The sequence below is a fragment of the Orbicella franksi genome, chromosome 15 (genome assembly GCF_964199315.1).
Source record: "Orbicella franksi chromosome 15, jaOrbFran1.1, whole genome shotgun sequence".
Taxonomy (NCBI): domain Eukaryota; kingdom Metazoa; phylum Cnidaria; class Anthozoa; order Scleractinia; family Merulinidae; genus Orbicella; species Orbicella franksi.
Window position 1 is genome coordinate 1,247,425 of NC_138159.1, and position 12,776 is coordinate 1,260,200.

Below are 12,776 nucleotides of genomic sequence, written 5' to 3' on the forward strand. Positions count from 1 at the left end.
AAACAACTCGAGGTCTCTGTTCAACAAAACAAGAATGACAATACTCAGATAAAGAAGCACGAGTTAAAATCATTTTTAATGATTTCTCTTGCTCTTCAAATATGTCTTGGTATTTTACTACTACAGTACTATGTAACATAATTTAATACTACTCGAACTTTTCCAATAGATACTACTTTAAGAAAAAACTAAATTTGCACTGAAGCCAAACTGGTCCACCTCGCCCGAGTTGTAGCTTACCCCGATTTCCACGAAAAATTTCATTAAGTTCTATTTGTAATGTTTCTAAAATTCAGATACATAGCCTATTAAATTTTTAAACACTTTTCGCGCTAAATTACTACTGGGTATTTTTTACTGCGGTCTAAACTGTGACCTTCAAAAGGGAAGTCAGTGTTTCGCTGAAAAAAATTCGTCTCCATAAAGTTAACGGATCCGTGTTTAATTTGAAAACCCTTTAAAAATTAAGGCAGTTTGATTATTCATTTGTCAGTTCATTTGTTCGCTTCTTAGGAGTTGAACCTAGTTCAAAGTATTTGTTTTGAAAATCACCTAAACTTGTCGCACGTACTTTCTATTAGCTCTCAAAGTCAGTATTTAAATCATTGTTCCTTCGTTCAAGCCCTACATTTTCACTAATCTGCTCTCGTTTACACCTGCTAGATACAGTAAGGATAAGATAGAATAACTCTCTGCTGGTAACAAGGGTAGAATCAATGATTCATAACAGTTAAAGTTCTAAGAAAAAAAGTCTATAGAAAGAAAGATCTATCTAACGTTTTAACTCATATGTATTTGTGAACCTTTAGTTTGGATAACGTACAGTACAACCCTGGTTTAACGAACTCGTTTGGGTTCGGAAGATTCAGGTCGTTTAATCTGACGTTTGTTATAAAATGAAAATGGTTCAGTCGATGTCTTTACAAATGGTTAGTTTAGCAACGTTTGTTCGCTTTATCCGAAACCTCGTTATATCCGCAGATTAGCTCCCTATATTCGTTATATCGGGGGCTCCCTGGATCCAGAGGTCTGTTATCTCCGCAGTTTCCCTCTATCCGAAGATTGCTAACATCCGAAGGTTTATACCATGTGGATGTTCCCTATATCCGGAAGATTCGTTAGATCAGGAGTTCCCTGTATAGGAGATGCGTATATCCCGATGCTCGCTAAATCCGGGGCTTCAATATTCAGAGTTTTGTTACATCCGGGATAAGGAGTTCGTTTAACCAGGGTTTCACTGTAGAAAGTGCCTTTTGTTTAAAAAGTCTAGAGGTGGGTGTCGCGCGTGGGCTCTCGAAACAAGACTAATATATCGAGTGGATATTCACTCTCGCTGCCAAACGTCTGGCGGAAGATCTGCGCGTGTTGCCAGGCAACGTCTCCTTTCCCGCCACTGAGTGTGGCTGTAAGTTTGAGAGTCTTGGAGCCACTGAGAGCAGACGTAATGGTTGATTCTTGCCCTGTTGGAAAGAGTGATTCAAGCTTGTCAGTGGAAAAATATGGTTGCCACAGACATCACTTACCAATCTGACTTTTCCCTAATAAAAATACAATTTCACTGACAAAATGAATACAAAATGTCAGATCTAGTAGCGGCTTCTGGCGTGAACTTTCCACTCGTTCAATAAGATTGACAATGTGAAGGGTGAATTGATCAACATGACACGAGCGTGGGATAAAGAAAAAATTTGAGTCCCCGACAGGAATCGAACTCATGACCTCCCGAACACCGGGCGCGCGCTCTATCCACTGAGCTACGAGAACTCATGGAGAGCAAGGTCATTTAACTGAGTTCAACAAATAGTGTGGAGTTCTACAGGGCTTTCAGGATTTTTCCGTCAGCATGTTTCATTTCTCGCTTGCAAAAAGCTCATCAAGCACGCTTTCTTTAACAGTAATGTCAAGCTCGGTTTAATTGTCTTGTCATTACAAGGTGCGTCGATCGATAGACTACTTCTCCCATTGACATTTATGAGAATTTGGCGCTTCATCAAGACAGCAACTCTTAGTCGATCATTTCTTTATTCTCATCACTTGTCTGCTTGAGGATGTACTGATATTCAAGGAGAAATGACATTTTGATCACTTACCACCTGAGAGCGTCTCACTTTGACTCTCTTCATCTCCAGTTAGTTTCCAGTCCACCCGTCCGGTCTGATAGGTGGTGCTTCTTGCTACTATAGTAACGCTGTCAATCACTAGATCGCAAGAATTCAAATCTATCTGCCACGTAATTGAACCAGTCGAAGCAGTTTCCGTCCTCGCCAAGTAGACCTAGAAAAAAAGAAACATTTAACGAGAATAAGTGAAAAACAGAAAGACTTTACACGCAAAGTATTCACACGAATCGTAAGCGTGGTTACTCTTACTGTCAAACAGATCCCACGGAAAGACCCAATAAGACATCAACATGTCGCCAGAAGCTACAAGCAGCCTTGTAGGAAGACAGATAAGCAAAAAGACAGACAGACAGACAGACAGGCAGCAGACAGACAGTCAGGCACAGACAGAAAGGCTACTTTCTATACCAAATCGTCCCTTTTTAATACTCTTCGGCGGCATATCAGGCGAGTTTGCTCGAGCTATTAGTCGAGCCAAAATACCCGTAGCCTGCGTAGCAGGCGTATAAAGGGGAGGGGGGGTGGGGGAGAAGGAAGAGAATTCGGGGGAAAAAAACGGAGGAGTGGGGGGGAGGGGGAAATGTCCTCGAAATCTCTTCTCCTCCTCCACCCCATCCCCTTTATACGCCTGCTACGCAGGCTAAAATACCCATGGTGAGACCAAAGGTGCCTGATATAATGCTGAAGTCCCTATTTTCGTACCGCTCCCCAACTAACCTCAAGACTGGAACAGGCTAAATTCTACTAAAGAGCTCTAAAGAGCTCCTGATTGGCTAATTGCAAATTTGAGTAAAGTAATACTTTTAACGGAGCACTCACCATTTTCCAGTCCCTCTCAACTTTACGGACAATAGAGCTGTACCCAGCCACTCTGGATTGCCAGCCAGATAAATCTAGTTTTCTATCGTAGCCTCTAAGATACTTGTTTATGACACAGTTGAAGCAAATTCGTAATCTGAAAGGCAATTTAAGCACACGGGGTCAGCAAGTCCTTAACCTTTAAACAAACTATAATCGTTTATAATGTGAAAACGTACACAGAATAGGCGTTTAAAAGAATTGTTATTTCACTCACAGTTTTAGGTAAAGTCCTTAAGAATTTCGGGTTTTTTTCCCCTTTTTTTGAGCTGTCAGTATCACATAAAGAACAGCAATTTAGAGGCGAGATAATAAAACTTGTTGAAAGGAAGTTCAATGTATATCTGAACATAGAAATATTTTGCCTTTGGCACGTGTTATGTTTTCCTCATTGATATTTCTTAATAAGTCAAGTTTCTTTTGAGGCTGTCAGGGTTGTTACTATCTGACAGTGAGGGTCGCTAACTTCAAGATTTGCTATCAACTGTTAAAGTTTCATGTATTCTCAAGGGCGGAGTTACTTTGGAGGGGTCGTGCGGAACTTTAAGGCATCTGCAGTTTCTCTAATCTATGACGACGAAACCTTACATATTCTCACCTCTTCTCTTTAATTTCTTCGTCGGTTGGTTTATAAATATAAGGTTCGTGCTACAATGAAGAAAAGGATAACAAACAACAAATGAGCACAGATATTCACGATTTTATTTCTCCGTTTTCTCCTTAGTTTTAGTCCCATTGTATCAAACATTAGGGCACTGTTTGATCACATTTCCAAACACCTCGAAGTTCGTCAAAAATACTCCGCTGCGCATCGTATTTTCAACTCTCCTCTCGGTGTTTGGAAATGCACTGAAAGACGGTCTTTCGTGTTTGATATTGAGTGTCGTAAAACCAACACCAAAGTAATCACTCTGACCAGTCACAAAGGTCAAAGAAAATCCTGTGAACCAATGAAAGCTCGGAGTAATTACTTCATCGTGGCTGACGCGAAGCGCGGGAAAACGTGTGCGAGCAAGTCACGATTGGTTTTGGTTTTACTTCTGATTGGATGAAAAAGTGGCGCGAGTTTTCTAAGCCAATCGTGTAGCGTAGTTGATGCAAAACCTATTACTTTTCGACACTCAAATGAAAACCGCTCCACTGAGCAAAACCAAATCCAGGAACCTTTGTGCATTCGTCCCTCACCTGCCATTCATTTTCTTGTTTCGTTTCGCCTCGCAGAAGTCTCCAGGCTAAAGAACCTGACGTTCTTCCTTGAAGTTCGTCATTACGCACAGGCTTGATGGTGAAGAACTCAACCAGTTCCTTGACTTGCCGATCTAGCAATATTTTTCGCCTTTCTTCACTCAAGTTTTTTTGACGCTAAAAAAAATAACAAATATCACAAAAACTATACAAAGTGCTAGAAAGAAGAACCCTTTTGGCTAGCTCCTTCCCGAAAATTAACGAAACAAAACATTATGAAAATAACAAGCTTGGACCAAAAATTAAACAAATTCTACAAGCTTGCATGAATATATCGAATCGCGGCATCCATCTTTCAGCCCATCGTTTTCGTTATATTTGTTTAATTCAGATATCTTCATTGCAAGCTTGCTACATTCTGTTGTGTTTTCTATCTTCGTTACTTCTGCCATTTTCTGTATTGTTAACTATGCTATTTTTGGTAGCGTCCTAGCTCTGTGACTGACGCTACGCTCTTTTTGTTGCAAGAATACTGTTTTTCCTGCCAAGGCTAAATATTCTTATTTTTCTGCCGATTTTCTGCTGAAAACATTGTTATGAATATTCTTAGATCATAGCGTATGACAATTCTGTTTAGTGTTAAAGTAATTTTCGAACCAGACTGAAGGCCTGCACATAACCTCTTGTAGAAATAGTATTAGCATCAAACATACAGCTAGTGCTGTTTTTGTTGAATTATGGCTAGTTTTGCCGTCACAAGAAAGGAAGAATTTTATAACGTTTAGTTGAAAAACTTGTAATTAAAATCTTAAAATACTCTTAAAATTTTGCAAACTTCAGTCTCGACATTGTTATAAAATAACTTCTTATAGAAAAAAGTGTATAACCGAGGACCTTCCATGAGAGACCGTGAAAATGGATGGCCCATAACGAAAGGTTCAACAGAATTCCCGTTTTTAGTTCGGATATCTTACCTCTTCGGTCATTTTGTTAAGTATTTCTAGTAACCACTCTTCAGAGACCAAATTTCGTGCCTGTCTGACTTCTTCATGCTTAGCAGAGTAACGCCACGTCACATCCAACACCTAACCACACAAAACAAACAAGCGAATAGCAAAAAATAAATCTGGAGTGATGAAAAAAAGTCTTATATGCGAAAGACTGAACGCAACCTCTTGAGACACTGTTTGACACTGTTTTGATCCCAGATACACACACAAAGCGAATTCGGAATCAATCCGTTCCACTTTTATTTCAAAAATCCTACAACAGAGCAAAAATATGTATTTCAATCCAGAACACTTTGATCCCAGATACACACGAAACACGAATTTGGAAATCAATACCTTCTACTTTCATTTCAAAAATCATAAAAATATTATTCATATTGAAAATCTTAAACATATACTACAAATCCAGAATATTTACTCACCCGCTACCTTAAATACTTTAATAAATTACAAAATAAGTTCGGACGATTTTAATTTCCGTCCAAAATTTTAAGTGTCGAAAATATCTACAGCACAGTATAAAATTTTTAAGTAGCTCTAAAACTCCTAGTTTCCTTTATGGAGCGAACTCTAGTTGAGATGCTGCTTGAGATACGTAACGGCTTGATAGAATTTGTGTTATTTCTCGTCCGTGTATTCAGTAAAACCTTTCAGGTGCAGTAAAACTATTATTTTCACAGATGTTGTTTCCGGCGGTCTACTTCGTGTTTTGTTGGCGCAGATTTACCTTAGGTACGTTTCAACAAAGTGTCCGAAAATTGAACGTCCGATATAAAACGTCCGAAATTTTTTGCAAGTTATGTATACCACGAGGACTACATGTTAAAAAAAAATCAAAATTTTCTGTGAGCGTTTTCCACAGTCTTGCTTATTGTTTAACGAATCAACTGGCCCTCGTATTTGAAATCAGCACCTGGAACCGATCCACTGACCTGTTCAAAAGAGAAAGCTATGATGTAATTCAGCTTCTTCCCCCAGCCAGCTTCGTAAAGCAGTGGTTTATCACACGTGTTCTCACATGAGTCGCAGTGAAGCCATCTCTGCTGGGATTCAGAGTAGACTTCAGTCCACACATGATCTGTCCAATCCAGCACATGCCGCGCCTCAAATCCAGCAGCTCGGCAGCATAACGTAAAACAGTTGGCCCACTCACCGCACCTTCCACTGCGAGTTTCTGTAAAAGAAAAGATAACAGCACCATATAACGCAACTCGAAGAGTAAGGAAAAAATTGCTCCCTGGGTAAAAAAGTGTAGTATTCTAAGCCTGGTCGTTTCTACGCCATAAAACCATCTCTTCCATGCCGTCTCTGTGGGAAACTTTTGGCTTAAAGCCGTGCTTTCTGCGGTTCTCTTGTCCTGAAATTCTCCTTGTATTTATGACAGAAAGTATAACACACAGCGTTTTTTGATATTTGTAAAGTAAACTTGTAAGTACTTATGCTTGGTCTAAGGTAGGGGTTGATCACGTTCAGTTTCCCCCTACAGTAACAACTACACTATGTATGTAAAGATACTGCATTTGAACTGCGGAGAAAGATGCAAAGACAAAAATAATCATCGCAGTCACATACACAACTTAGCCAGTTGTGAAAATAAAGCCTGAAAAAAGATTCAGGCGGCTGGAATGGGATTCGAACCCATGACCTCTCAGCAAAAGCTGAGCTCAGAATGAGACAAATGTTTGCAACAAACAGAGTCTGTAGCTTAGAATTCCTTCAAAGGCTGTTGAATAAAACCTCTTCACATTCATGTCTTACCCAAGAGTTTTGCAGGGTGATTGTATCTTGGAAATCTTGTGATCTTTCCACAGTATTGACATTTATAACTTTCCACATTTCCAGCTCCCCAAATCATCTCCTCAGGTGTCGGAGGGACAACGCCCACTGGGAATGTCAGCGAACCACAGGATGGACAAGTGGGTTTGTCCACCCACTTGAAGAAAGAGCCTTAAACGAGTTCACCAAAAAAAAGTTAAAAAATGATACATTTACCTTATCCTATTTTCCTTTCTACTCTACTTTTGTAGCTAAGTAAGCCATCACTCCCAAATCTATTTTTGAAAATTATGTTTACTGTTTGACTATATTCTTGTTGAAAACAGTTGATGTCAAACAAATCAAATCAAATTTATTCAAGATTTCTGACATTACCTTTAAACCAACTAAGAAGTTCTAAAATAAGACAATCTCTTTCATCCACTCCGGCCTCCCCTCCCTGCTTTGTTTTTTGACTGGCTTCCTTAGCTTTTTTCTCCAGCTCGGCGAGGGGAATGATGTTGCGTGCTCTCCATTGTAAGTCTGGATCTTCGTAAAGGAGGACATGTTGTAACGAACTTCGAAGTCTCAGAAGAAAATCTCTCTCTTTTTCCTTAAACAGAGAGTAAAAAAGGCCATTAAAGATTTCACTACCACCCTGGACAGCAGGGTTTCATTAACGCCCAGGCACTTGGTAAATTGACCAGCCGTGGGGATAATTTGACCAGCTAGTGGAAAGTTTTTCTTCCAAAGAAGTTCAGATCAAATACTTTTGCCCGCCTGTGAAAACCAGTTGTCCTCCTACTGAAAACGTTAATGAAAGTGCTGCTGATGGGACACAAAAAGGAAAAATCCCTGACTCTTTGTTGACTTTTAGAATTTCTCTGGGAAGGTATTGCAGCTTGTAGCACCCTCCCCCTACCTTCTCCTCCACAAGAACCTCAGGGAGATATTCTCCAGGTTTGACTTTTTTACTGTCAATAGAAACATCACACACTGCAGAAATCCTCCTTACCGATGAAGTTGAAGCTGGATTGGGAATAATAGAAGGTTGTGAGCATCCTGCGAATTGGTCCTGAGGTTCATGGTTATTCTGTGAGGCAGTCGGAGTTGGTGTGGGACCTGATGCAGGTGCTGGCCCAGTTCCTGCTGCGGCAGAACTGCGGCGGCTTCGCTCATCATTTATCGTGTCCTGAAGAATCAACATGTTCTCTAAAGATTCTCCTGGAGGGCAAACCAGCTGATCACCTCTCTGTAAAGCACGAAATATTGCATTAAAATATCATTGGATTTTTAAGGTAATAATCACAAACTGAGTTTATTATGTTCATTTTAAGAGTTAAGTTTCCTTAATAGCCTTGCAGGACTAGGTTTGAGGAGTAAAATCTTAAAATGTTAGTAAAATACTAAGTAAAGCTTAAAACAGTTAAGGAACGTTGGATGAGTAAACACTATGTATCAATAAATTATACTTTATCTAGTCTAGCAAAACCACTTAAAGACACATTCTACACTAGAAAGTTTAATACATATAGTATTATTTAGACAGTTGAAAAAAAAGAAGACAACAAATTGCTTTCTCTCGGAGTAAGCTTATAATAAATGACTATGAGGCACCAATATAAGGAAATGAAGAATCAGCATTAAAAAAAATATTAGCATATCATGTTACTATTTCAATACTGTATACCTACCTCTTGGAATCCCATCGTAAAGAGACATTCAACAGCTCCATTCACTGGTAAAAGGCGTGACTGGAAGATCTTGTTGCCAACTCTTATTGTTCGGTACTTGGGGTTGTCAGGATTGTTAATGATGTTAGATGCAAACTTGAGGAGAAGCTGCGAAGCATCCATGAACATTTCTGGGGGATTGTCTAATAGCTGTTCAAAACAGTCCCAGCTGCGACCCGTGGCAACTCTCTTGGGATCATAAGTCTAGAAGTAAAACAAGAGAAGAACCAAAGTTAATGGTTGGCTCTCAGTGTTTTGTCAAGTTTCCTCAACAGATCGTTGAGATCCATTTGTACTCTTAGGTAGCGAGACGCACAGTCACAAATGACAGCACGAACACAACACAATGACCCAGCCAGCATTCAAACCTGAACCACCCAATTTTGAGTCCATCATGTTACCCATTACACCTCTGCACACTACACTACTACACCTTCCCATGAGAAGGTCTTATAAAAAAAGTGAATTTACCACGGTGTCCACAGCTCCTCCAATCCACTGATTGATCCTATCTTCCAAGCCAGTAGGATTCGCTCCTTGCATTTCATCCACTTTCTTTCTGTTCTTGAAGAAGAAAAATGTTGGCATGGCTCTGATCCCTTGCGTTGCTGCTGTCCTCTAAATAAAGAAGAAAACCCATTTCTTTAGAAAGATATTAAATCTTGGAATGATAGCAACCAGTTTTAGGGCTAGTGGGTAATTCAAAAGCCTGGAGGAACACGACCAATGTGGCTGGGTAAGATATCAGTCCAGTACTATATGTGGTTTGAGTTTGTTACTGGTTCTTGCTTTGCTTTGAGGGTTTTTCTTTGGTTACTCCAGTTTTCTTCCTCCCACCCACCCACCACAAAAAAAACCAACACCTCCAAATATCAATTCATCCAGGATAGGTAAAAGTTAAGTCTGCAAATGAGCTGAGGCACATCAGGCCGGAGCTTATCCCAGTTTCTGTAGTATGAAGCGACTAGGAGTAATTTTTACTCCCCCCTGGATGGGATGCTAGTCCATCCCAGGTTTACCCCCATCACTGAATTTGTTGGCACCCATTTCTACACCTGGGTGGAGAGAAGCACTGTGAGAGTAATGAAAATGTTGTTTTTGAAAACAATATCTACAGCAGTCATATTTGTTTACCTTGCACTGATCAACATCAACTTTCAGAAAGATTGCTGCTGAATATTTGATGCTATAATCTGCGAATATTGGACCCATCATGCGGCATGGACCACACCTTAAGAAATAAGAAAAGATTGCAATCAGTGTTACTTAAACCCAGAATATATGCACCTCAGGGGTGTCTCCAATCTAGAAGATGTGGCACATCTGGGTTACGTCACAGACAATTAATCCTACACTACATAGGGGTTTCATTAACATTTTCAGCAAGAGAGCAACTTGGTTTCACAGGTGGGCAAAACCTTTTGAACTGAACATTGTTTTTAGAAAAATTTTCCTTTACATGGTCAAACTCAGCAGGCAAAATCCTGCTCACAGCTGGTCGATTTGCCTGGTGCCCGGCCCAAACCCCTGCAGTGAATCAAATGAAATGCTATGAAGAGGGATACAACAATTTTATACTAAGTGTCTTTTTTGATGAATCTAATATATCAGTTAATGGTAGCTCCTCTGTGTGGCCATCTTAATCACCTCTCAAAAGCAACAACAACAAGGACACTATGATGATCTGACCTTTTCTAGAAAGTAGACAAAAACTTATTCTCTGATTTTCTGATACTTGATTCCCAAACAAAGTAACTATACATTATTATGTAACTTATATCATAAATGCAGTGTCCCCAATAATGACAAAATAAAAAAATAAAAAAATAAAAAATGTTTAAAAATTTAAAACAAAACTAAAAAAAATAAACAAATTCCCTTTCAGATAACTCTAAAAGTCCAAAATATAGCAAGAAAACATTATTCATGCTTCTCCCCTGTATAACATAACCAAAACTTTGACAACACTTACTAAAACCACACTTTCAAAACAACAAGAATCTTGGTCAATTTTTCTTAAAATTTCCACACAAATACAGTTTAATTTACTTAATAAACCCTCATGTTTAAGTCAAAAAAGTAGTCTTTAATCAAAATCAAATCAGGCAAGTCATTCTAAAACTGCTGAGGGGGTGGGGGGGGGGGGTAATTAATTAAATTATTAAGAACAATTGAAAAGTTGACACCATGTTGTTAATAATCTTAATGTTATGTAATGGTAAAAATATAATGTACACTGAAGACTGGTGTAAAATGGGGAGTAGGTTTAAAACGAAGACTGCAGACTAGAGATGGGGTGGAGGGGGGGGGGGGGGAAATGCAGTCTGAAAACAAAACTTTCGAAACGTGTTATTCAAGGTTGGTTTTCAAAGTACCTCATTGTTTATTTTCAACCTACCGCTAAATACTTACCAGTTATGTAAGCTTTAATTGTCTCAACTAAAATTAATTTTTAATATTATTCAAAAACTAGGATTTTTCGATTTTCCTCTCAAAAAGCTGACAGGAAATTGACGAAATACTAAGCTTGAGATTTCTATTTATTACGAGCGGATAGCTTTGAGAGTTCGTAAGTAAACAGCGTCTTAAATTGCTTTCGTGACCAAACCTAAAGTTACAAAACACGCCACTTAGACTCAAAATAACACGATCAGTTTTCGTCCAATACAGTTAATGTTAACAACATTATAAAACCAAATCTCACCAAGAGGCGGTAAAATCTACCACAACCAATCTATTCCCAGCTTGATCGATTTGCTGTTGAAACTGGCTGTCGTCCTCGATAACTATCACATTTCCGTTAGTAGAGGAAGCCATATTTCTTTGATCTCGGTTTTACGAATATCCTGTCACTTTGATGAATTACAACTGACTCTTACTAAGAAAACAAAAACCAAAGGATGCGTTGAGGAAGACAGCTAATTTCCCAAGTCCAACACAGATTACAACTCGTAAAGCAGCGAACAAAAGCAGATTTTCCTCCTTATACAAAAAAGAGCCAGCGGCTTCCAAATGAGTCAGCAGCAGATTTAGGTTATTACTTCATGTTGGCAACATAAACAGTAAACAAATAACTCGGTTGTGCCGAGTCACTGGTAAACGATGGCCGGATCGATAGTGGAAACCAGAAGTTCATGATAATAGAAATCTCCATAAACCATATGCAGATATGTCTTTCTAACTATATTATTTGCGTCACGTAAATTTCCTTTATAATTCCGCAAAGAGTGCTAAAAATAGAACTCGGAAGCGCTTTTCCTGATATTGCCTTGGTAAGAGTTTTAGTCTGGCTACGGTCCTGACAAACCACCCAAAACTAGAAAACGAAGCATCCAAACTTTCTTAAAAGGAAGCTTCCAAAATTCCAAACATGGCATCCGAAACTCGAAAACAAAACATCCAGGACAAAACACCTGAAACAGAAAACGAAACCGAAGAACTCAAACCCGAAAACGCAACACTCAAAGCTTCGCGACGGCGCCTTCAAGATGCCTCGTAAATTGCGAAAGCATGTCAGTATTTGTTTTATATGGTGTGTGTTTTCGCTTGGGTTTGCGCTTTACTTCAGTCTGTAGAGATTGCATCAGTTTACGCGCAGTACCAGTTGCGTGTTTTTGTTGTTGTTGTTGTTGTTTTTGTTTACTCGTATGACCACGCCTTACTCACATTCCGAGCTACCGTATGGCCAGCGGAAATTGAAACTCTTCCGACGCCTAAAGTGGCAATGGCTCCAAGAGGACACAATTAGAAAATATAAAATCGGACCCCTTGAATTGAACAATTTCTGGTCACTTGTCCGATAAGAAGCTTGCCGACGGTTAGGCTTTGGCGCATGCCCAAGACCCAGTCTATTTTCGCAAACCAACCACTGCATCATCGAGGGGGACAAGGGAAAACAACATGAAGGTCTGAAAGGCCGGAAAGGCTGCTATTTTGTGCCGCTTTTGGCTTACTTGGCCTTTGACTGGTGCTAACGTTTTGTAGTTGGTGCAACTTCTTTCTTCTTTCTCTCCAACCCCCCATCCCCTCCTCCGGCCAAGTGACCGTTGTCTACTCGCTTAGGGTCGAGTTGTGATTTTTATCGATGAAGTGCCTTACAACATCTTTCGTGCTAA

At 39.5% G+C, this 12,776-nt stretch overlaps 1 protein-coding gene across 1 annotated transcript; it reads right to left on the reverse strand.

Annotated features, from left to right (window-relative positions):
* Positions 1-49: 49 nt before the first annotated feature.
* On the reverse strand, positions 50-11,670 carry LOC145470771 (peptide-N(4)-(N-acetyl-beta-glucosaminyl)asparagine amidase-like). The gene is made up of 14 exons (XM_081454605.1): positions 11,366-11,670; positions 9,796-9,892; positions 9,133-9,279; positions 8,623-8,865; positions 7,944-8,180; positions 7,325-7,541; positions 6,932-7,120; positions 6,106-6,347; positions 5,138-5,248; positions 4,164-4,340; positions 3,577-3,626; positions 2,940-3,075; positions 2,091-2,274; positions 50-1,460 (listed from the first exon to the last, which is right to left on the reverse strand). The coding sequence occupies exons 1-14, from the start codon at positions 11,476-11,478 to the stop codon at positions 1,267-1,269; spliced, it is 2,337 nt and encodes a 778-aa protein (XP_081310731.1). The 5' UTR covers positions 11,479-11,670; the 3' UTR covers positions 50-1,266.
* Positions 11,671-12,776: the final 1,106 nt, after the last annotated feature.